At 40.5% G+C, this 25,532-nt stretch overlaps 1 protein-coding gene across 5 annotated transcripts; it reads right to left on the bottom strand.

Annotated features, from left to right (window-relative positions):
- Positions 1–340: 340 nt before the first annotated feature.
- Positions 341–25,532, bottom strand: chchd6b (coiled-coil-helix-coiled-coil-helix domain containing 6b). Of its 5 annotated transcripts, none has more exons than XM_049733151.2 (10): positions 25,285–25,530; positions 25,111–25,185; positions 24,619–24,676; positions 24,417–24,471; positions 24,192–24,348; positions 19,139–19,159; positions 17,787–17,870; positions 13,468–13,538; positions 8,053–8,188; positions 341–668 (listed from the first exon to the last, which is right to left on the bottom strand). In XM_049733151.2, the coding sequence occupies exons 2-10, from the start codon at positions 25,135–25,137 to the stop codon at positions 645–647; spliced, it is 633 nt and encodes a 210-aa protein (XP_049589108.1). In that variant the 5' UTR covers positions 25,138–25,185; positions 25,285–25,530; the 3' UTR covers positions 341–644. The 5 variants fall into 5 exon arrangements, with proteins under 5 accessions (XP_049589108.1, XP_049589107.1, XP_049589106.1 ...); XM_049733150.2 differs by having other exon boundaries at positions 24,592–24,676; positions 25,285–25,527; XM_049733149.2 differs by lacking the exon at positions 25,111–25,185 and having other exon boundaries at positions 25,285–25,532.

The following is a 25,532-nucleotide window of genomic DNA, read 5'->3' as shown; positions in this document are numbered from 1 at the left end:
CAGGGACAATACATGGCCTGTCCGCTGTTTTCCTCGTGTGCATCCGCACATGCACCTTCTCATGACCACGTTTAATATGGCGGAACGACACACACACACGCATACGCGGACTCAAAAACACATTAATACACGCTCACTTCACTATTCATCTGTCCTCCACTTCATTTATACCTCATTTCCTTTGCTTCTCTCTCTTAATGAAATCACAAGCACGGCACACAATCAAGCCTGTAGGCCTTGTAAGACGGCTGCACGCGAGCCCATTTCCAGTCATTATTAGCATACTGCGACGAGACAGCCATCGCACACATTCACACGTAATGCAAAGACACACAACCTGTAGTCTCATCACCACCGGATCACCGGGATTTATTTCTGAGAAGGCAAGGGTGTGCCTGTGCAACTTGACAATAAATCAAGGCATCATACACTCCAGAGGGGCAAATCAAGATAATACGCTTAAAAAAAAATAACTAAAGGATGGCGAGTGGAGAAGACGAGAGTGAGGCTCTTCAGTGGTGGCAGCTAAATAAATAAATGAATGGATGTCGAACAGAAAGCACAGAGGGAGGCAAGAATTGGATGGATTTGACATGCTCTCTCTTCTTCACTTCTGCTCTTCATGCTTTCTTGCTTGGGGCTTCTCATCCGTGATTGGTCAGTGAGCTCTGCAAGACAGAGATGGTGGAACACAACAACGGAGAGGCTTGTTTAAAAACTGTACATGACTAAAAGCGGTTGTGCAAATTAAGTCCTAAAACAGAGTGGATCCAACATACGAGAAAAGACAACTTTTCAGCTGTTACCAAATCGACCATAAAGCCTAAGAGCTTCTGGCAATCTTCACTTGTTTATTTGAACGCTTCGTCCATGGCTACACACCGATGTGACGGCCTACTCATGAAGAAGACCGAACGTGGCAACGAGTGTAGAATGAGTCTAAAAATACCCAGCCGCCAAGTGTAATTTCATTTTAATCTGCTCTTTGTACAGTAAATAATGTTACTTATAATATATTCCAAGAAATAATGCCTTGAAAAACATGACAAGTGCAGTGTGAAAAGGGGTATGAACTATTGTTCAGCGATATAACTTTAGGCCATACACTGGTATATTTTCATTCAATTACAATATAACAGTGTTCTGCGTTCTACATTTTACAGTGCTCGACTTCTTGGATTTAATAACGTTTTTATGATGGCGGCAGAAAAGGAATGATGTCATTATTTGCTATGGCACAAAATGTTCCCAAACGGCTTATGTTCAACCTTTGACGTTCGGTTGCAGCCGGAAAAAGAAATGGAAGCATTAATAAGAATTGTGCTAGTTGGTGCAGAGAAGGAGCTGTTCGGAGCCAGTCCCCACGGGGTACGACTAGACACTGCCTGTGTCAATACGCATTCAAACACACAATCGCGGAAGGAGACGCAGGGTGACAAGGTTAGTGAAGCATTAGCTTGTGGCTGCCGGGGAAGCAAGTTGGCATGCAAACTACCTCGATGCTCTTCTGGCAAGCAGATACGCCCACGGCCAGGTTAGTTGCTTACTCGCCAAGTACATCCGAGGGCATCGCGGCCTGTGTCGCTGAATTGGAGATGAGAGGAAATTGTGACAAGGGGACTTAGCTTTACTGTTCCGCTCACGTTCGGAAACATAAACGGGGAACTGTGTTTGTTTGCGAACGTGCTAGCAAAGACGGCGTTCTATCGGAGTTGCCGTTGTCACCCGAATACTGGACAATTTGACGGGACGTTATGCCTCATGCATAGTGTATGAAGTCTTTCCAGAATTTTAAAGTGACCCCGAGCACCTCCCACACTACGCACAGCTCGATAGGATTCCTCTAGACCACGTTTGGCTTATTGCCATCCACACTCGGATAATTTAATGACAGGGAAGCTTTTTATGCTCGACACCTCAGGCAGGGAGGGCAGCCAAGTATTCTAGCTCAAGGTGTGCCCTAGATTTACGACTACACTGCCCTGCTATGTACACACACTAACACACTTGAGGAAAACTGTGATAAGTCTATCATTGGAAGAAAAAAAAGTTTAGTTTTAAAAGGTCACAATCATTCGACTTTATATTCATTTTATACATGATGTGCAAATAATGGTCATTTTTTTTATTTTACACATGAAGTTTTCTTTTAGATTTTTTGCTGGTTTTTTTTTTCACGAAGTTTCTATTTAGAAATTTGGCCAAGCACTGAATTGAATAAAGGCCCACTGTTGCATAACAGTGAGTGGTTGGGTCTAGGAAAGGTTGCGTTGTTACGACGGAAGACAACACCACGCATAGCGAACATAAACGGATCGTAAATAATTCCAAGTGAATATCTTCACTTTTAAATGTATTTGAGATTAAACGAAAAAGTTGAACAAACAATTTCACTTTGATATCACCCTGTGAGATGAAAAAGTTTGTTGATGTTAGATGTAAACAGAAGTAACACACAAAAGACACACAGCAAAGAGGCATTTCTTCTCCCCCTGCTAGTTTCCATCCAATTAGTGAGCAGCGTGAGGTGTCGGAGAATTGTTGCGTCGGATGACTGGAAATCTAATTCAAACGGCAGCGGTGTCAAAGCCGGAGGATACACGTGCGGGCCGCGTTCACACTTCCGCAGTCACCGACTAATAAGCAACAGAGACGGACGGCAAAGCGCAACCACACCTGAACACACTTTTGGAAACAGATAAAGAGAATGACATTGATGCTTGTGATGGAAAAAAATAAAAAATGAAAAAGACTCACTCGCTTGGCCCTTTCTCTACGAAAAACAAAAATAATAGACAAGTAGAAAATCAATAACTGTCTTCTCTGCTCAGTGCAAACAGCACTCAGCTTGCCTTTCTCTTGGGAGGCCAAGAGACAGTTGCCAGGCAAACACTGTCAATCAGACACTATCAGCGAGCTACGGTTGTTGTTTTTTTTTTTTTTTTTTTTTCAAAACAAAACACACACAAGGTTACTGTTAGGCCATCTAGCGAGTCGATTCGTTAGCCTTTACGTGTGCAGCTCTTCAATCATCTTGGATGTTTGTTAGACATGTTTTACTGGCCGACTTGAGCACTTTGGCCCTCCGTTCATTCAAATAGCTTGCTTGGCACGCACATACATTACTTGCTGTCAAAGCCGCACCAGAGACAGATTTATTTAAAGTTACTTGATGCTGCCAATGTACAAAACTTGGGTGAAGGTGTCATAATGTAATGAGATGCAGAAGTTGACTATTAAATAGTTTTTTTTAGTTGATTAATAAAAAAGAACGTGGCCAGTAGCATTTTAAGAAACCAGAAAAAGACTCAGGGAAAACACAAACACCACTGAGAACTTCCAATAATGGGAGACTATGAGGCACACAACTACTATTCCACATTGCTGTCAGAATTAGACTGATCTATTCATTTTATGTTGCTGTGAAATTTGCAATGAATATGCTAATATTCAATACATGGTACCTCAAATGACAAAAGTTATGACTGTAGGAAATGAGCAATGGTTTAATGCTATTTAGCCAATATTTCCCCTTTTGATGACATCATCACTGTTGTAAGTGCTTATTTGCCAGAGCTAATTACATAGATTTTCATTCCCCCCCCACCACCACAAATAAAAGTCAAATTTGAGGCCTGCTTGGGCAACGACTATGTTAATGATAGCGAATATCGCTAATCACTAATTCGATCTGCCGATATGTGTAAATGAACAACTCGCCCCGCTGAGTCACAACTCTCCAATAAAGCGTGTCTGGCATGAAATGAAGAAAAGGACATGGCAGTTGAAATGTGGCAGGGGGAAATTGATCACGCGATACATGGAAGTGGAGAGCGGAGGCAAAGGCGAGAGGTTTAGCTGGCTCTAAGATATAGCTTTCAGCCAATGTTGTGGAGGATGAGTGTATATGTGTGTGTGTGTGTGCGCGTGTGTGTTTGCAGGAGAAAACAGCTCATCTTGATGTGGTCTGTGCCTTCGCGGGATGGTCGCCTTGGTGATGATGGATGACAGAGAGGTGGGATGGAATACAGAGAGATAGAGACACAAATATTGATATTCACACATGCTTGCCTATGTCAATTTGCTACTTTCAAGTGTGTCACCAAGCGCAGTAATGTTACAGAAAATTCAGTCATGTAATGTTTGGTAGTTGGTAGTAATTTACTATGAGCAGAAATATAATATATATATATATATATATATATATATATATATATATATATATATATATATATATATATATATATATATATATATATATATATATATATATAATTTATTTATTTATTTATTTAATTTTATTTTTTAACCAATTAAACTAGACCATATAAAACTCTAAGCAGTGCATCTGAAGCTTGTCAAATACCGAGCAATGTGACCGAATCTGAATAATCTGTTAGATTAAAACTTCAAAAAAAAAATCAAATGAGAATGGTGTAGTATGAATTGCAAGCATTAAGATTTAATGTTAAGATTTATACAGAAGCAGTTTCAAGTTATTAATCTCCTGTGGCGCTCTAAACGTTCAATGACCGTACAAGATCGATATGAAGAAAGAGACAGTCTCAAACTTTTGATACGCAAAATGATTTAAAGTTTTTTTCTTTCTTCCTTAGTTTTCCATTTGACTGACAATGGAAACATTGAAATCAAAAATATTCTGTGTATAACACATTCTGAGTTGCGTTATTGAGTCTGGCTCGCACACGTAAATCTTTGTTTCATGCTTGTGTGGCTTCACAAAAAGGCCATTTCTTGCAAACTACGGCTTCTTTTTTGTCAGAGCGCACATAAACTAATCGCGGAAAAGACAGCTTGCCATTTTTTTCCCCCAAATACATTTGCTTTCTATTCTAGGCACTACATTGTTCCTCTAAATATGGCGGCAACTGTTTGATCTGAAAACTGGTCAGTTTTTTTACGACTGTAAAGTAAACATGACGCCGAAATATATTTAGTCGTATCTAATCGATGTACAGTATATATATATGTCGCCTTCTGATTGCTCATCATCGTGTATTCAAGCGGAAAGTCACTCACTTGTATATTCTGTAATAATTGTAAAACCCGAGTGGCACTTAATCGAGCATCTCTGAGGCCAGCGCTCACTCGCGCACCAGGATGGACAAATGCTTTCTCCAGGAGACGGATGGGTTTAAGTGGGTTAAGTGTTTGGAATAAAAAGGCAAGTGTCTCTCAGATGCTGTGGGCCCCTGCGGATGATTTTTAAAAAGGCACAGCAATAGCATTTGCATCCCACAAATGGTCGGCGGTGGAGCATTGTTAAGTGTTGTGGAGGAGGGTGATGACACTTGCAGTAAGTGGTGGTCGGAGAAACATTTGTTCTTCAGTGTGACTTTGACAATGGCGGGTTTTGTTAGATGTTGAAAGGCTAGACGAGGACAGGAAAAGCTTTTAAACGTATGGTCTTATCGCAAGACTTTCCAGAAACATAACTTGGAAGGAAAATTAACTTTAATATTTAAATGTATATGAACAATGATGATTTTTTTGTGAATTAGCTGTAAAAAACTAAATAAAACTTGTGGTATGTTAAGTGACACAATGGGTGGCCACATTCTCACTGCTGTCAGACACCCAAGCACACAAAAACATATACATCACACTCTTCCCAGTGAGTATGAAAATATGTAGATGTGGTGTGCAGGAGTTAAAGGGTTCACAACGAACTGATAACTAAGTCTAGAGTGAGCTGACATTCACCCTGCATCATTAAGCACACCACACACAGACCGAAGGTCCCATATGCATGACAATGATTCCACCTGGGACCAGGGAGGCATGGATGGGGATGATAGCGGAGGCTAGGTCTAACCCCTGAATATGTGTGTGTATGTGTGTGTGCGCATGTTTAATGCCGGTTGATTTTTTGACAAAAGTAGAGTAACTGACAGAAAATAAGAGATCCATAATATATGAGGGATAGAGACTGTGTCAACCCAGCATTTGGGAAAAAATACAGAATGTCTGAATGACATTTGCGGTGAAGTTCATTTTATCCACGTGTGAAAACGAGACGTGTAAGATGAATCAGCGACAAGACGTTCATTACCGCTCGTCATTCGTCAAAGTTCAAAGTGTTTTATCATTTTCGACTGATCAATACGAACATCCTAATTAATTCATTGCTCTCAGTTCTTCACACAAAAAAACATCAATAAGAAACCTCTCACTTTCAGACTCACCTAATAATTATTTCATGACATAATTTAATTTTCCTTTTCAGAACAAAGAGTGAAGTAGCAAAGAAGAACCTGGCTGCTTTAGCAAATCCTTCAAAGTATATACACACACACAAGAACAGTGCTTTTAACCTGTCAGGAGGCTTAAGCAAAAGCAATAAGCTTCCATGTCGACTTAACATTCAAATTACAGCTGAGGAAAAAAAAAATTATCGTATACATATACTGTATATTATATAATCTTTTAAAAAAGTATTTTCTCTCAAAGTCTGTCTATTTAGTGTCACGGGATTAAAAAAACACTGGATTTCATCGAGGTAATAATAAGAGTTGTGGAAAGAGAATCATAAAGGGAATTATTAGTTTTAATAAGTTTGATGAATAAAATATTTAGAACAAACTTCTTAATAGTCAATGGCAATGTGTCATTAATAAGAGCCCGTGTCATGTTAAGCAAACCTTGCGAAAGTATAATGGCCGCCAGCGCAAGTGACAACGTGAGAATTGACGGGCAGTGGAAGTGGTCTTAATCAGGCTAGATGGATGTGCGGAGGATGGCAAGTGGGAGGAAAAAAAAAGATCTATAGTGACAGCAGCGGGAATATTCGACGGCATGCGGAATGGACATGAAGGAAAGAGAGACCGAGTCATCCTATTGCAAGGTTGAAATTGAACAAAACCTTCAAATAGTGAACATCTTTACATTCCCGCCACTGTATCTTGAATGGAACAACATTTCTGCGCCCTTTTAAGTTTGAGCCTAGGATTGAGCACTCTTCAGAAATCTAAAGGTCAACTTGAAAATCCAACTGTTCAAAAGATTAGCGTGAGTCAGTCATGAAAACAGCGATATCATCTTAAAGATTATCTTCATAGAGAAAGGTTGAAAAGTTGGCGAGAATAAATTCTCACCTTCAAGCCCTTTGAAATTTTAAGGTCATGTGGATATAATAATTAATAATAGAAATACCATGAAGGATTTAAACGTATCACCACTTTAATTGACTAGCATATAGCAAAAAAATGCTCAATGATGTACGCTGTAAATTCAAAAGAATTGTATTGCTTGGTGGAAAAATAGTTTGAGTGCTTCCGTTTATCAAATGTCAATCTGAATAAAGCCCACTCCCCCCAAAATAGCTGCATTTATAAACATACATAGCTTTCTTTATCACAAAGAACACCACTCGAGTGGCAAAAGGATTCTTTGAAGCATTTTGAAAAGACAGAATGCTTTTATTGTGCTTGCAGTGATTTTGTGGACTACTTAAAGAGCCAAATCCCCCAACTTGCTTTCTTCCTTTTATCTCCTCCATATCGTTGGGTTTTGTCATTGCTATTGTTTGTTTGATGGAAAAATCGGTTAAAAATAAGCACTTTGGAGATAAGCTGTGGCTACGAAGACTAATATTGAAAGTGTCAAGAGGGAGCCGAATGCATCTCTCAAGGTTTGAATGGACAAAATTGATTTCAATAGACTAATAAGGGTGTAATCTTTCTATCCAAAAAGTGCAAACACAATAGGCGGCTGGAGATTTAGAAAGTGTCAAATGAGTAATTCCTCTTGGGCCATCAACGGATTGTCGGCAAATTTTAAAATGATTTTATCTTCTTGTTCCGACATCAGTGGCACGGTTCTGCCTCCGATCTGACTGCTCTCGTCAAGTCTTATATTGTTTAGATTTACGGCTAATAGTATGTCGATGTTTTTTTTACGATCAACATTTTGCTCTCAGATTGGATATTATTATGATATCAATTGTAATGAGACATCGACTGAAAACTGAAACTAAAGACTTAGTTGGGTTAAGTTTTGCTCCGCCCACACAGTCAGCCGTCTCTCGCCTACCTTCCTGGCTTGCTGGATGCAGGTCATGTACTGTTTGGCCAGAGTGGAGCAGTGCAGGGTTTGTTGAGGATTTTCTCTGTAACACTGGAGCACCTTAGCCTGCAGCTCAGAGCACACTGATGCACTCTGCCGGGGCCTGCGCACAACAGAACAGAGATGGGATTTTGTGAAATGTTGCAAAAGTTACTTCTTGGTGACAATTTGTTGAATCCGGAGGTTTCACGGCTTCATTTGATAAGACGTGATGAGTCTACTCGCTTTGGCCCGACATTTATTTACATACGCAATCTGCACGTACAAACACTGACTGACGCTCCCCTCACGGCGTCACACAGAGCAATCTTCAAATTATGCATCCTTCACACATGAATGAGCGCAGGTCTCCCCACATCCGCCGACAAATACACACAATTAATATGTTAGCATGCGTGCGTGAATTATGTCTGTGCGGCATACGCGCCAGATAAAGTATACACAGTGAAAACGGGAAGAAATTGCTCTGCGGCGCCATGTGTATTGCCTTGAGTGTGTGTGTGTGTGTGTGTGCGTGTGAGCAGTGGAGGGTGGAGAAACAGGATTAAATTAATCATTGGAGGAGAGAATATTCATGAAAAGAGAAGCCACTGCAACCTGAGCGAAGGTGAGAAAGAAAGGGAGCGGCGGAGGGGTGGTGCTAAATGTGACAGTGATGTATTCAATGAGAAAGTTTACAGCTTGCACAGCCCGTAGAAAATATTGCCGCCGCTACATTGGATACATTCGTTCAAGTACCTCGCAGGTAAAAGACACTTTTTGCACTTCTTGCATCATCTCGCAAGGTCACTCGGAAAGGACACCGTCAGGGGTGACACAAAATAAAATCTCGCAAATTTATATGCTTGGAAGGTATTCACTTTTTTTTTTGTTTTTAAAGGCAAATGAGTGCTACAAATTGGGGTTTACGATAAACAAGTACCGTAATTTCTGGAGTATAAACTGCACCAGCTAAAATTAGGGGGATAATCCTGTTTTGTTCATGTATAAAATAATCCTTTTAAAATATCATAAAAAAACAGAGATAAGGCACACCGGACTATAAGCAGCAAGATTTAAAGCTTGTGCAAAACAGTAGCGTCTTATAGAAATTACGGTAAATTCTTTTGGCAGGTTGAGCCTTGATATAAGATAATATAAAAAATAGACTCTGAAAGAGTATAATTACACCAAAGCTTCGGACAGTTGTTTGTCATTCTGAATGAATCACTAAAAGGAGGCGATAACGGCAACAATAGCCTCAAGGTAATAATCCGAGCTCAAGTTATCCTTTCTCTATTCATAAAGAGAAACTTTGTGATAGTGTTGCAATAATGGAATCTGAAGCAGAAAATTGTCTCTGCTAATCTGCACCAACTGCCTCGTTTGACTGAAATTAAAGGTGAGCTCTTATTAGAAAACTATTAGCCACTCGGGCTTGTTTGACAGCAACAATTTTGCGCCAGAAGGAAGCAAAACAACACTGAGATGGCTTTCAGCCTGTGCTGCTTTGCATAAGTATGTGCAGAGTCGGTCGGGAAAGAAAGATTAGGCTCAAATCATTAAAATTTCCCCTTCTTATTTGTCTCACCTTGGCAGAGCGCGGTTGACGCGAAGAGAGCTTCGGTTCGAAGTTGCCGCAAAGCGTGACATTGGGGAATAAAGCAATTGGAGGCAAAGGCAAAGACTGTTAAGGCGTAACGTTTTATTATTCTGTCTTTGTGGAAGACGTGGCGTTGTTTATGTGCGAGCGGTTATTAACGTTAAGATGACAAGGATTTGCGCTCCTTTAAAGCAGAAGCCTGAGCTTTATATCTTCGGTTTTTAATATTACGCCGAACGAAGCGGAGAGGATCAAAAATGTCATGGCTTGGCTGAGAGGAAAAGGAATTAGGGCGCAAGCATCTTTCATTGTGCAAAGCTTTGTGTAAAAGTAGTTAGATGACGCTGTCGTAAGGATAACATTCCCGAGACACTTGCAAAGGCCGCATAGCATCACGGGCGAAGACTTAATTCCGAAATCTAGTTGAGGACTGACACGGAGTGTAAAATGTGCTACGATTGACTTATTTTAGGTCGTCTCTACTCTCGCCAAGCGATGCGCTTAGTAAATGTCAGTCTGGAGCAAGTCTTATGTCAAACCGCAATATGCAGGTAATTGAAACAGGTCGGAAATGTTGAAGCCAGCAAACAGCAAGCAGATTGATTAGTAATGCAGTTTTGCTGATGGCTGCTCTGTATGTTAAAAAAAAAAAAAATTGGATGCGACTTTGCACACACAGCGAGTAGCACATTTGAATACGACAGCTTTTCAGCAGATTTTCAGCCTATTCTTCTTTTGTGATTTGGTAATACCGTATGTTATTGAGTTTGATAAACTTGAATTGTTAAGGGCAGAAATGTCACATTTCCACCATTGTCATTTAGTTGTGTTATTCAGGCTACATTTTCAGCAAAATTGCAGACAAAATACTTCCTGTGTTATTTTGGTCTTGACACATTTTATATATTCAAACATCCTATCTGGTCTAACTTAACCTTTAAAGCGTTTAAAACTCAAAATATGGATGTCACGGACTGTGAGCAGATGCAGACGGTTGGAGTGCGCAAAGGAGATAGGAATGTAGGAGGACAATTTGCACTGTTAGCTCCGCTGATTGATCCCCACCAAACTCACTTTGAGGGACTGTAGGGAAGCGTGATGGGAAGGGGATAAGAGGAGGGTTTCATTAAAACAGGTGACATTCAGGAACAAGATAAGGTGCACATGTGCCCGCCTGTTTGTGTGAGACATCTATTTGCTGATAACATTTCAATCAGCGGAACTTCAGCGGTCGGACGACTCACTCAAATTGCGGCTGACGCGGGCGAGACTATCTGGCATCGCTTATCGTCACTAGCCTTTTTTTTATTGTCAAGCATTTCAATTCCACGGGTTTTACATTGGATTTTATGAATTTATCCTTGAAAGGGGTCCTGGGTTGCAAAGCGGTGAGACAAGAAATGGTTGATTAATGTCCAAACAATATATATATTTATACGCATACAATATATGCATATACAATGCAGTGTGTGTACTATGCTGCAGTTGCGTGTGAAGTACTTGTTCACCTCTGACACGTGCTTCCCACATACAGCCAGAAAAAGATTCCGAGGTGCACAAAATAAAGTTGCCCTAAATCCACACAAAGGTGCGTTTAAGTGTGAGTTGCCAGAATTTGCTTCATGGTTAAGCCTCACTAAAGACACCGACCTTTTGTGTCTTTACAGAAGTCACTTCAGAAGTTATAAAGAGTATTTCTGAGAGGATTTGTGGATTTCAAGATCTCCGGATATGCCAAGATGCAGGTTGCGAATATGTGTGTGATACAGAAGCAACAGATAAAATATGATTTAGACTTTTATTTGTCTCGTACCTGACAAGTCAAGCTAGTCAGTTTTTCTTGTCAACACATACTGCTGCCACCAACATCAAATACAACGGTTCCGGAAAATATGTTCAATCGCTAATTAAAGACGGGGAAACAAACGTAAGTTAATTACGCGGACATTGTTAAGAATTATATAGCGTATAGGCTGGCAACAATCTTCAGAATTTTTTTTTCAAAAGAAAATACATGTGCACGTTTACTTTTGATTCTGACAGTCTGACATTGTCGCACAATTCCCCCGATCCAGTTTTAACAAACGTAGCTCACACAAATGTGCTATCTTGGCAAGCAAAAAAACAACAGCCTAAAGTTTCATCTTCTAATGTTTCTTATCCTCAGGAAAAATGTAATCTAAAAAAAATGAAAATAAAAAAAATAAATAAAAGCAATGAGCCATTCATTATAAGTAAAATGTCTTAAATTTCACTTGGAGGGATGTTCGAGGTAAAAAAAAAATGCCTTATATTGATCAATTCTAAACATGCACACAAACAAAATGGAAGAGGACAAGTGCCTCCTGTATTTATTTCTCTGTATGTATGAGTAAAGGGACAATTTTCACAAGAGGAGGGGAGGTTGCAAAAAAACTGAGTGCTGCAGCAAATACTGCAGCAACCAGCAGCAGGTTTTTCTTCCCCCCTCATTTCTAGCTGTGTACTGTATCATCAAATAATACACAGAGGTGGCAATGACGAATCTGCTTGGCCAGTGAACAGCCAGCAGTGGTTTATATTACTCAAGCGATATTGGCTTGGCATGCTTGGAACACCAGTTGACTTGGCAGTATGAGCTTATGCCAATAGAGGGCGTTCATAAATACTGACAATTTTTCCGGCCCATTTTTCAACATTCCCGTGACTTTCTTGCCATTATTTTGAAAGAAACACAAATTGTTGACAGCAGAGAGAAAAAATATTGGCGAGTGGAAATTACATTTTGACCAGAATATGGACAACACGATGCCAGAAGAAAATAGCTATGAGGAAATACGGTCGGGATTTTCTTATCGTCCTGCGGTAAAAAGAGTAATTACCAGTGTGGCAGTTGACCACAGCACAATGAAATGGTGCCCAAGTGTAGACAGAACTGAATACCGTGTGCACATACGTGCGGTTGTCAAAAATAATAAATAATAAGCTGAAGATTGTGGTGGCACAAAATGATCTTCCGACCTGTAAAATTGTGTTCAACGGCTTTTGTAACGTTTTTGTATATACAGCAATGAATTTTAAATAACAAAACCCCGCCTAATGTAATCAGGTAAACTTCATTTTGGGGTTGAATTGTGTGAGTTGCAATATCGCAAGTGGATGAATAGTGGAAAATGCTAATAAAAGACAAAAATGTTGAAATAAACTTCCCATCACTGTTTTTTTTTTCTACATTGCATTGGAGCAGCATTAAGAAAAAAAACATCTGTTTATTAGCTGCTGAATGATCATCATTGGGGCATACAAGGAAATGGGGAACTCGGTCTCCTTTTCCCAAAATGACAACGCAACAGGGTGTAAACTGGCATCTCCTGCAGACTGGCAGTGCCAATTTGGCTTCAATTCAGCAGGGAATGAATCTGACTTGTTTTTGTTTTTTTTATGAGCAGGTGAGCTTTGAGCTGTGCCATCCCACAGGAAAACATGTTCTTTTGGGGACGTCATGCTGCTTGTGTTTTCCATCAACTCGCCTACTATTTAAAAAGTCTGTTGGCATTTGAATGCTGTGATTGAAAGACAGGAATGACAGTCATCTCAAAATTAAAATAATCAGCGCTGTAATTATATGCCGATGTACCTTTTTCTTCAGAAAAGAGCAATAAAATCATCACTAGCTTAACCACTTAAACTGTCTGTGAGCACTGAAAAAAACATGACAGTCTGTGACACACAATTGATTCAAGTGTGTGTCTTCCACAAAAAATCAAATAACAAACGTCTCGTCTCGAAGTTTGCCAGATTTGGCTGAAATTAGATATTACCTGATATTAGCCTCTGCTTTGGTGGCTGTCCGGTTGTACTGTTCCGCTGTCTGTTGGTAAGTTTCTAGATTCTGGCGGCAAAGAGATGGATAAAGAAACAGATTACAGCAGAAATACTTGAATTACTGATGATATTCTATTTCAACAGAATTTTATATTTGAGCACTAATAAGGTAACAAGATGCATCCTTACAAATGTCAAATCCCCTAAATTAGGGAGCTTTGAATTCACAGCAAAGCCGAATGCCGATGGCCAGCTGATAGGCCACAATGTTTTTATTTCATGTTGGGGTGGCATTTAAACTGTAATTACTGCACAGAGAGAGCTTATGTCATGAGAGCGAGGGCATACCCAGGGCTCCTCTACAAGAGTAATCAGCAGCTACAGGTAGTCTTAAACGGTCAAAAGAGAATGCCAGGGAGGGGGGCAAAGAAAAAAAGATAATTTGGACCAAAAGATGTAAGATTTGATCGAAATATTCTGGAAAAACATGCCCCCCCTCATTAAAAAAAATCCAAATTCAAATTATCATGATCAAGTTTAATTCATTCAAATTGAATTAAACAGTGATTTCAATATTTTAGAAATATTCCAAAAATGATGCCCCATGACAAGATTTGGGTCGTCTCTCTTATCCCATATAGTCGTTGTGCAGGATTCACAACATTATACAAAAAAAAAAAAGAAAAACTGCGACACTGGCACTTTTTCCTTAATTATTCCCTATATTCCAATAGCCGGGATGATAGTGGAGGAAGATAATTGAAATAAGTGAGCAGGGAAAGAGATGGGATCAACAAAATGCCCTTATTCTCTCCTCTTGCCTTCCATTCTTCCAAAGCCCCCCAAGTCCTTCTCATCTCTTTTTATTTCACACTGATCCACATCATTCTCCTGATCCGAATGTCTGGCATAAGGAAAAGACTTAAGTAATTTCACAGATATAGTTTCCTTAATCCTATCGGTAAGTATGAACTGCAGTCTTCCCGCGATACTTGGCTGCTCTTCCAGACAGCAATCCCAAATCTGATGGATAGATTTTGCCCTTCCAGCAACCCGTGTTATGTAATTTTTATTGATGAACACAAATGCATGCTGAAAAAAAAATATATAGAGGCTTGGAGTCATTCAAAAGACGATGTAAAAATATAACAACCAAGAATTGTGACTGTCAAGTATATAGTAACGTCTCATCGAGTGTTGCATTATTTTATTTATATGTTTCGTGCAAGAACAGACTTGCAACTCATACTCCGTTCTTTGACATCAGACGAATGTCAACGCTATCAGTCGTGCACACAGAAACCAAGCTCTTCACAGTCATTTGCTCACATGGGGACAAAAGCCCAAGAGAGAGACACAGTCAAGGGGAATGATAACCCTCAACAGGAGGAAGCTCTGATTCGGGGGGTGTAAGAAGGCTCATGGAGGGGATTAGTGTGGGTGCATGCGAGATGAGTGTGTGGGAGTAATCTTGCATCCATGCAGGTGTGTGACTAAATCCGTGTTCCAATGACGCTTGCGTGCATCTTCAGACGGCACTCCGGCGGCTTTGGATTGAGATGGTCTGATGTCAGTGTGTGGAGGGACTGCGAGTTTTTTTTTTTTTTTCACGGTCCCCACTTGGACGAAGGCAGATTATTTTTATTTATTTTTTTGCAGGAAGGCGCCAACAAAAAAGGGTAAAGGGGATTAAAAGGTGAATTTTAAACCGACACTTGTTTACAGAGTCACAGTCTCTGTTGCCTCCGGAAGACATGCTGCACCTGAACAGATTAGGGAGCAGTTGCAGGGAGGATTGCAATCCTTACGTTATTGGGGTGTCGACGTGTGAGTTTGCCTTAATATATGGGGAAGAGAGGGATTGTAATATCACAACAACTAGAGTTGACAGTCAAACATGCCAAGGTAAACATAAATATAGACTCATTTGTGTCCACGTGGATCTAAAATCACTCTGTAGCCTTTAAGCAAACACGGTAATCGGTTATCATTCATCCCTTTGGCAAACTCAAGCCGCGATGTGTTTGTGTCCATTTACTCACACGCGCACATACACGGCTATTGTTGATACAAAAAAAAATTCAGATTCGGTAAAAGATGACAGGAATTTGCAAGGAAGTCCTCAGGTCATCTAGTTGGCAACAGTGGTATGAAACTAATTTATAATTCTTGCAGAGCAGCAAAAATGATAACAACCCAAACAAGGGAAGAGAACTTCTCTTTATGCAAAAAAAAAAAAACGTGCATCTTAAGACAAGAAATTCAAATCTACTTTACATATAATACTTGAGCATGGACATCAGCAAATTGGGTTATTTCAGTAATTATAAATTAAAAAACTATATGCAACGCTATTAGTTTCTGACAAAATAAAATGTTTTCACTGTTTTTCAGCATTTACAAGTGTGACCCAAGCCAGCACATTACAATTGAATTCATAAGAGGCCATTAATTTCATCTTAGAGGAATTTTCCACAGGTATGGGAGAGTGAAGATAGGCAGAGAAAGGTGGAGAGGGCAGAGAAGGAGACCTGGGTGAATTAAGTGCTAGATTGGAAATGGAAGAGAAGAGAAGGCGGGCGATAGATGCCTGCTCAGGAGAGACTGGCTGCTTAATTCATAGTCCATATAGCTTCTTTATCGCCGGCTTTCAGTCCCCCCCTTTCTCGCTCCCTCATCCACATGCAGGTCAGCTGCGAGCTAGTAAGGTTGGAAAATGTCTCGGAGAGGGGACTGTGGCAGCAAATGCGGAAAGATAGAGCATCCTCCACTCTTCTGCCAATCATTCTCCTCCATCGAGCATTGCGGACTGTGCCGCTTGCATGCGGGAACCGTGCCTTTTAACGGAACTATGTCGACGTTATTATTTATTTTTTTCCCCCCTCAGTGGGTTAAAGGAAGCAGGTGGCAGATAAGGTCCAGCCTGCCTGATGGGGCCATGCTGGAAGGTGCGACGGATGGTTTCAAGTGAAAAAGGCTCGAGAGTGGATGAGCCCAGGGAGCGGCAATACTTAGCGGATGTCCGTATAAAAATTACCAATGGAAAAAAAAAAAAAAGGAATATCTTCGTATGATTCATTTATGATTCATTGCGATTCATTTGAACGATTTGGGTACCTCATGCTTTAAATATATTAACACATTTTAGCAGGGCGGACTGTTTGAAAGCATTTTTACTCACTGTCAGGAAATGGAGGTTAAAATGTATTTTGTATAGTATTTCCGCGATTTATTTAACGTTGCATTTTGCCTTTATATCTGATTCTTAAGGAAGGCCACCATTTTCAGAGTGCTTCTCTGTGCAGTTATTACCTTTCTTTTTTCTTCCCTCGCACTGATTTCAGCCTATCACATCTTTTCCTTTACTTTGGTCTCCATCAGTCACTAAGAGCACAAAAATCATACACTCGTCTGAACCTTGCACCTCGCAGCCATTTAATAAATGTTGCAGGTAAAATGGAACATTTATAAAACCACAATGCTGGTGGCTTTTACAGGGTGAGCGCATTAGTGTTCAAGTAGAAATAAAATCTGTCATAATTTTTTGAAAGCACCCAACAAAGTGTGTCTTTTATTGTCTGCCCCCTGCCCATTAATAAAATAAAAGATTTCAGGGACGCTAGCAAAAGGACATAGCCAAGCAGTCCATTTGATGAGGCCAACGAGGCTCTCCCAGTGAAAGAGTCTCTTGAGTGTTGGTCTATCAGCACTGAGCTCAGACTCTTGGCTGTCTGCTGAAACTTTCACTTCATTTACATTTTGACATTGCTATGTAGGCTTGACATTTCTGCGCGAGGGAAGAGTGTCTTGTGTCGGGATGAGACTACTCTACAGGGAGCCGGGATTGTTGTGATACTCTAAATGTATGACGACATCTTTGTGAATGCATGCACCATTTTTGTCTCGTTAGAGGGATAGCGTGTCAATATTTCAAAGAGCAGCCGTCTGTCTGCATAAATGGGGCACAGAAACGTTCTGACTGTTTCTGGGGGAAATGTGCATTCGTGCTTCATGTGGAAGAAAGAAAAACAAAACTTTGAATACTGCTCGTCGATTGGGGGGGGGTCGTGTTAAAACTTAGGCTAATGCTAAATGCTATTTTGGTTATACAGAAGTCACAAAGAAGAGCGTAATATGATGAAAATTGCTGTCGTGCACCCGCTAATTCAAGTTAGAGTGGTGGCCTTGACTGAAGAAGAAAAAATTCATTTGCAATCTGTAAATTTTGTAATAATAATACATTTTATTTGGAAGCACCTTTCAGGTCACTCAAGGTCACTTTACAAAGAGTTAAAAACACAGTTAAATGACTTACTTTCTTCTCCAGTATCTCAAGTTGCTCTTGGTAGAAGCTGGAAACGGTGGCCAACTCTTGTTCCTTCCTCTCCAACTGTCTGGCCTGTGAAAAAGAAGCGACAAGGTAAGGTGACCTGAATTTGAGAAGTAAAATATAGCACTAGATTAAACATCAGGGTGGAACATAATCACTCTACCACCTGAGCCATGTGACCCTTAAATAATAATGGGACTAAAACAAGTAACTACAGGGTGTCTAATTTGACATCATAAGAAATATGAATATTTGAATAACAATAATAAATGGATTTAATGCTAAAAAAAATACTTTGTAGTGCAAAAATAGTGGTGCAATTGATAAATCAGTCGAGAACTTACAAAACTACTCGCGGTGCATGCAGCAAGAGCTGGCAGTGCTGATAGCGGCTTTTAAGATGAGATGAAATGCTTTAACATGACCAGTGAGCCCAGCTTTTTACAGGCGGAAGGAAGAGATGCTGTTTTGCGGCCATGGCAGCATGCAAGCAGAGCAAGATAGAGGAAAAATGTTATTAAGGTTCTCTGTGTAGCAAGACGGACAGCAAGTCTGACTGAAGACACTCAAAAATACGACGCTAAGCTATAATGTGTTTCAACAACCTCTTAATGTGTAAAACTGAATATCATCAATATGATAACCACTCCTGAACATACTAGCGCCAGACAAAAAAAGATTGTGAAAATCCGCTTGGCCTGAGACAGTATATATATTATGGTAGGATATAAACAGACTAATTAAACTACAACAACTAATAAGAAATAATATTAAGTCAGGATAATATCAAGCCGGGAGGTAGTGCTATGCACCCATAGCCAGGTAATACAGATCGTAAGAAAAAGCTTGTTCTGTGCTCTTTGCTGATTGCACACATGCTCACAGAGATTGACATGACACTTATTGTAATCCAGTCTTATCCCAACTTAACAGGCATCTGCATCCCTAAAGAGCACATCTGCAAATCCTCATACTGTGCTGCTCGCTGCACTTTTTTTTTTTTTTACTGCAGCGGCTGTTTGATGCTCAAGGGCCCCGTGTGTGTATGTGTGTAAAATCACCTCCGCCAGCAGCACAGATGATGTGTAATTTTCTGGCTGAATACCTCCCAAAGTGTTGTTGTGTGGAATAGTGCTGGAAACACACTCACTGCCTCGCTTTAATGCACAATGAAAACATGACATTCAGAGAGAGAGAGAGAGAGAGAGAGAGAGGAAGAGAGGGGGGGAGAGAGCGAGAGAGAGAGAGAGAGAGGAGAAAAAGAAAGCAAGCGAGAGAGTGAGAAGGAGAGAGAACAAGAAAAGGAAAATGTGAAAGACACCAGCAGTTTTGCTTACCCAGGCATCTAAATCGGCAGGCTAGGAGAGAAGAAGGTATTTGGTTGAGTATGAAAGCAAAAGTATAAAAAACTGGGATGGGAAAAACAAAAATGACAGAAAGTCTTCGCAGAGTGCCTCAATTAGCGGCCCGCGGGCCACGTGCGGCCCAGAACCAACACCGGAGTGGCCCAGTCTGCCTGAATAGAATTGCACTCTGTTAGTAAGATTTCACAAATTCCTACAGTGTGTTTTGAAGATTTAAAGCGTTGCTAAAATCTGGAGTAGTGACAAGATAGCCCACAGGTTAAAAAAACAGAATAATGTATCTGATTGAATCAGTAGTGCACCCATCCTTGTGGGTTTGACATCGCTGAGTGTCACCCACCCCCACCTCCACCATGTTTAACCTTCTGTCTTCGCTAATCCGCTTTGAACGAAACCCACCTCCTCATACTCCGGGGAGGTATAAACAGTAGGTAATATAAAGTCGAGATGCCGGCAAATGCTTGATACTCAATATGTAAGACTGGCTTTAACTGGGGGCAAATAAAGTCAATGTTGGCTATTGAATACTTTTATGACTCAACCATATAACTAAAAGGCCATATAGCTAACAATAAAAAGAAAAGCTGAGCTATTACCTGCTATGTGCATACAGAGCTAATAAGCCCCAAGACAGTTGAAGTCCACACTTTATATCGACTTCATTGCACAGAAATGCGCATCTGTGCAGTACACCCTTCATTTTGTACAACCGCAAAGGCATAACCACATGGTGCTCACTTACAATTTCTCCGGAATATAAACCTATTAATTTATTATGCTTTGTTTATTACTGCCAGCCAGAAGACAATGGCGTGAATACCTGACAATGTTCAAATCTCATTTTCAGAAAAGAATCAATTAATAGGGATTGGAGTTTATTTAGAACAACCTGGTATTATTCGGGCTGTGGCCACACACACACACAAAGTGCTCCCTCGAGAGAGTGAGACTAGAGTAAAAAGCGACTTTAATGTTGCCACGCCTCATTTAAAAAGAAAACGCATTGGGTAAAAGAGACAGAGACGGAAGCTGTTGCACATAAGGTACACTGTCTGTATGTGTGTCAGTGATAATTTGACAAGAAAAATAACAATTGGAAAAACAAAATACAACAAATAGTTCTCAAAATTATGGCATTTATTAAGAATAATGAAGATTGTGAAGGTATGTTGTAAGTCAGATGACGATGGCAAATTTAAGTCACGAGGGGGGGAAAAAAGGCAAAGGGAAATCAAATATTGGGGAAATAAATGAGGACATGTTAATGGATAGACTTATGGTTGCACCATCAGGACACAAGCAGACATAATCTCTTGGCAACAAACTTCCACAGCTCAGCTAACGGCTGGAGGATTCAGATAAAGCTACGTCACTCGGACTTATGCCAAGCAAATTCATTTTTTAAAAACTGACCAATGAATGCGTTACCAATGTGAAATGGTAAACTCCTCATGTGATCAACAGGTCTTGCCCTGCCATCTTATTACATCACCACAGCTCACTGATGGTGGGGGAATGTATTCCACTCCTACACGTTTGTCCTTTGAGCCGCCAAGATTTGTGCCAGGGCGCTCGCCTTCCTCCGACACGGCGCCGCGCAGATCGAAATCTCGTCAGCCGGTGAGGACTCTCCGCGTCAGCAAAACGCAAGTGATGGAGTGTGTGCGTGTACAAAAGGCTTATCGGCATTAACGTGATGAAAATTTGTCACACCGGTGATTAGAGGAGCTGATAACAACCGGTTTAACCACGTGAGGATATGTCTGGATTACTGATAAATTTTTTGGGTGCGTGACTCACAACAGAACCGTTTCGATCAAGAGGAATGTTACACACATGTACTTGGATATGTAAGATCCCGGCCGACCCTTCCACATGCATTCATCTTTCCCCTCTGCACACACTCTGCCTCACCTCCACCCCCGCTCTGTCTTTGCTAACAAGCAACGTTGGCTATCTTGCTGAACGCCAGTCGGACTCAGACATCTGAATGTATTATACAGCGTGCTAGATAGCCCATCCCTGATGGAGCCTCCATTTGAGTCCTCTTGCCAGATGCTTCAGAGTATTTGCTGTTCCAGGCCCTGCTGCTACCTTACGGCGCTTACTATAATGCTCCCAACACTCTCTCTATAAAGGCAATTTTTCTTTATTTATGATCCATGTGGGAATTATAGCTCAGAATCCTGATTTGTGTGACCAATTTTGCTGGTCGACATTGTGTTGAGTCATGCGGAATCACAATATCGCCAAGCAGTAATCTGAGGTGGGCTCGTTATGAGTTGAAGAACATGGAGAAAGTATTTACAATTAGCAATGGTACGTTCAAATTGGGGCGAGTAAGTTCAAAAAAGAGAGCAAGGAGTATTAATCTGTTTAACATAATAGATCATTGTCATGTAAACGGAGACTTAGTGAAAAGCCCATCCTTCATTTCCACTGGCTCTTTTCCACCGTTGGGGTGTATGTGGGCCAGATGGCCATATCGGTGACAGCTATGTAAATAGAGTGACTTCATACCAACACAGCAAAGTGTATAACTCTCCCGTGAATTCAACAAAGAGGAGGAACCTGACTCGGAATACTAATAGATGCCGACTTATTGTCTGTAAACAAGAACGACAAATGCATTTGAGTGCTTTCACGGCTGAAAACCACTGTCATGTATAAATATTTTTGGGATCATGTCTGGTGCGACGGAGTAACCCGTCAAATCAAAACACCAATGTGGTTCAGTGAACGAGATCAATGCAAGCAGTAGACTAGAATTATATTTTGTTGGTGACCGGGATTATGTTAAGTATATCAATAAAAAACGGATTTCAGCGTTAAAGCATACCAGCTCCACCCAATCTTGTTTTCTTGTGCCGAGAGCGGCCAGTCTCCTTTTTCAAATATGTGGTATCATTTTTATGCTTTCACCCAATGTTTTATCATCTTTCTAGTGGACAGTGTCAAACGTTTTGATCTCAGGCATAACTCAAATACAAGGGCACAAGGACAGGTTGGAAAGGAATACATAAAAAAAAAAAAGATGCGAGAGAAAATCTGGTGAAGAGCACATGTTGCTGTGCAGAAAAAAAAAAAAACCTCAGCCCCTTTGTGAACATTAACATGCTTCTATAACGCCATCTAGTGGCTACTTAAAGCACCGCATCCTTTGCAGGAACTTCCTCTGAGTAAGGCGTGTTCCCAATTCAATTTCAAGCAAAACGTTGAGGCAAAATCACTATATTTGTGTCCTGTTCATTTGCATCCTCCATTATACAGAGCTGTTCCAACCAACTGAAAATAAGCACTGAGCAAGCGCCACTGACATTTAGCAACTTACCACGGTGTGACAGAAGTGCCCAATTTCCTGTCAACTGCCCACACAACAGTCTGGCTGAAGTGTTAAAAGGAAAGAAGAAGTGTGAGCGAGAAGGGACATCAGCATGACCAAATGGGTTTGTCACCTCTCGCCACACACTTCATCTCTCTCTCTCTCTTTTTTTTATGTTCTTTAACGTCTGTGAGAAGCTGAAATTGCAAATCTGCTTTAAGATAATAGAATAATTATCAAAGACATTCATAGAGCTAAACCCAAATTTTACGCGGCAACACCTCAAAATTATTTTCGACACTAATTGAATATGCTAACAAAATAGCTAGCTCATTATGTTGCGATTGATTAAAATGGTAAAAACGTGCGCCCACCTGCTAAGTCTTTTTCAAAGGTGTTAGAGCCATGAGAGATACAATAAGTAAAGGTAATTAGTTTAAGGGTAATTAGTTCTTACCATTGCCACATTTTATAGCCCCATGGTATTGATGAGAAAATGACGCTTCAAATTTGCTTCATGAACCAATTATCGGTTTGAGATTCAGCTAGATTCATGCACATACAATTTGCAGGTTCAGTTTCTTTTTAACCTCAAAAATTCAAGAATTGGGTATTTCTTTGTCTGAGCCAACAGATGCATGCAGCACAGCATGAAATTATTGCAAGGTACTGTACAATGTACAAGGGGGGGGGGGGGATTTGCATCGCTTCTCTCCCAGCGAATGTGTGTACCCTAAAAGGGATGCTCGTTATTGTTTGCCTGACTACGTGGGAGAATGCCGGTGCATGCTAATGACATTTTATTTGTAGCAGGAATGGCACCTCGGGGATAGAGGGAATAGTACAGCAGAAGCAGGTAGTGTTACTGGAAAAGAAAAGAGGATTGGCACCCAATATGTCACCTGTTGTCACTTGTGGTCCAACTGAAAAGAGCTACAGTATGTGTATGGATGTACTCTGTCAACACAAGTGGAGATTCGTTTTATTTCTTGCTCCATTGTATATTACGTGATAATGGTTCGGATGCCGAGGATTGCAAAGAGCACAGTTGACACTTTTATAGGGTTGTTTATGTTTGCTCTGCTTGCGTAATTAAAATAGGGGAGAGGAATCTTTGCCATTGCTTTGGGAACTGCCTCAACTGGACTCAAATTTATTCATAGAGCACATTAAAAAAAATAGTTGACCAGTGTACTTGGCAATGAAATTATTTACAAACAGAAGTTGAACAGCAGGAAGTATCCAAACTGAATCATGCTGTGGGAACGCTCAGAATTAATTTAAACGGCTACAATAAAATAGAAAAAGGCAAAAAATGTGAATGATGATGTCTTCACATGGTTTAAATGTATTTGTGCAGCTTTCATCCGCTCTGGAAAATACAGGCTGACGTTACTTCAATTACTTTTACTTAAATCACGTAATCGAACATGTTATTCTTAATCTAAACAGCAGAGGGCGGTGTTGACAAGTAAAAAAAAAAAAGGTTTTGACAAAAAATAGTTTTCAATTTACATGATGTATACAATTTACAGTTTGTCTGTGGATTTTAACTAACCCGCTGGAAAATATTGCTTTTCCTATTTTTAAGTATTCAAACAATGTTTTTTCTCAATCTTATTATTATTTCAAGGATATTTTAGTACAACAAAGTCCAACCACAAGAACTATCCAACATTGTTACAGACAGACAATGTGACTCACCAGTAGCTTTGCCTTCTCGTGCTCTTCCCAGGCCTTCCCTCTCTCGACCATGAGCGAAGGGCTCAGATCATCCAACCCGACAGCCGTTGCTGTCTCTCTATCCCTCTGATTCAATTTGGCCAACTGCTCCTGCACCAGAGCCTGCTGATTCTGGAAGCTGAATTCAGAAACATAACCCATAAGTAGATAATCTATAGCTGTCAGGGTTAGCTAGATAACACTTACTTTCTACGGATTTCTTCCTGTAATTCTGTGGCAGTGGGGCCCGGTGATTTTGAACCTAGAAACCAAAAGTGAAAAACACAGTGGCACTTCCTGTGGCAACAAACTTTTTAGAAGGAACAACAAAGAAAACCAATGGAGAGGAAACGTAGCTTGAGTATCAGAGGCAGCGACATACTTGATGTTTTGTGATTGTCTTGCTTAGTTGGTGCCCTGGAAGACCCCTGAGTGTTCTTCATTCGACTGAGAACATCCTCTGACAGCTGGAAACCAGTAAATGGGCTTTGCATCACAATATGGAATTTTAAATTTCATCTTCATTTGGAATAAAACAGTGACTCAACCATTCATGCATCCAGACTTAAATTACTTGCTTTGCATATATTTACAACTCTCATTCCTGCTCTGCAAGTAGATAACAGTGGGAAGCTACGAATGAATTTCTCCTTGTAAGATGCATAAAGTTGCATGGATTTGAATTTGAATAACGTAATATCATGACTTGTTTTATCCTTAATTTTATCCTTTAAAATAAAACTGAAGAGTGTCAAAGTGGCCCTTCTTTATGCAGCCATTGGAAGTGGGAGTTTGCACACTACTGACCAAATAATCCAACAAACCAAGGTTCCAAGTGAATCGTGTTAATCATTATTCAGTGCGCACGTAATTGAGGTCAAAGCCAGTTTACTTTCATTACATGGCAATCGTGGCTGGACCGCGTCATTTGCAGAGGGTGTCAAGTTGCAAGCGGTGGGTGTCAATGAAGGGGCTTCTGGGTGCAGGTTCATGTGAGGACACAGAAGCCCCATCAGCTAACAACCATTAACGCCACTCAGATATAATAGCAGAACAAAATACATTAGACACTTACCTTTACTCCTTCAATAACCGTGACCTTTTCTTCTTCGTCCAGCCCAAATGACACTTTCCTCGCCGTGCTGCCATTTCCTCCCATTTCCAAACGCCTTCTCCGTCCGATTTAGATTGTTTTGTTTCTTGGGGATCAATTCTGCTTTGTTTGCTGACAGGTAGACATTGACTTGGGAGACAGCAGCCTCCCTCAGCCGCCCTCCAACGATGGTCAAAACGGTCCAATCAAGGTCACTCCGCCCTGCAATA

Source organism: Syngnathus scovelli, chromosome 11 (genome assembly GCF_024217435.2).
Source record: "Syngnathus scovelli strain Florida chromosome 11, RoL_Ssco_1.2, whole genome shotgun sequence".
Lineage (NCBI taxonomy): Eukaryota > Metazoa > Chordata > Actinopteri > Syngnathiformes > Syngnathidae > Syngnathus > Syngnathus scovelli.
The sequence above is the reverse complement of the archived record's forward strand: the minus strand, read 5'-3'. Positions and strand labels throughout refer to the sequence as shown.

Excerpts from the sequence above, each read along its gene's own strand:
- chchd6b (XM_049733147.2), bottom strand. The coding sequence starts at position 25,368 with ATGGGAGGAAATGGCAGCACGGCGAGGAAAGTGTCATTTGGGCTGGAC. Across the intron at positions 24,677-25,284 it reads CGGTTATTGAAGGAGTAAAG|CTGTCAGAGGATGTTCTCAG; the intron begins GTAAGTGTCTAA and ends ACTGGTTTCCAG. Across the intron at positions 24,472-24,591 it reads AGACAATCACAAAACATCAA|GTTCAAAATCACCGGGCCCC; the intron begins GTATGTCGCTGC and ends TTTGGTTTCTAG.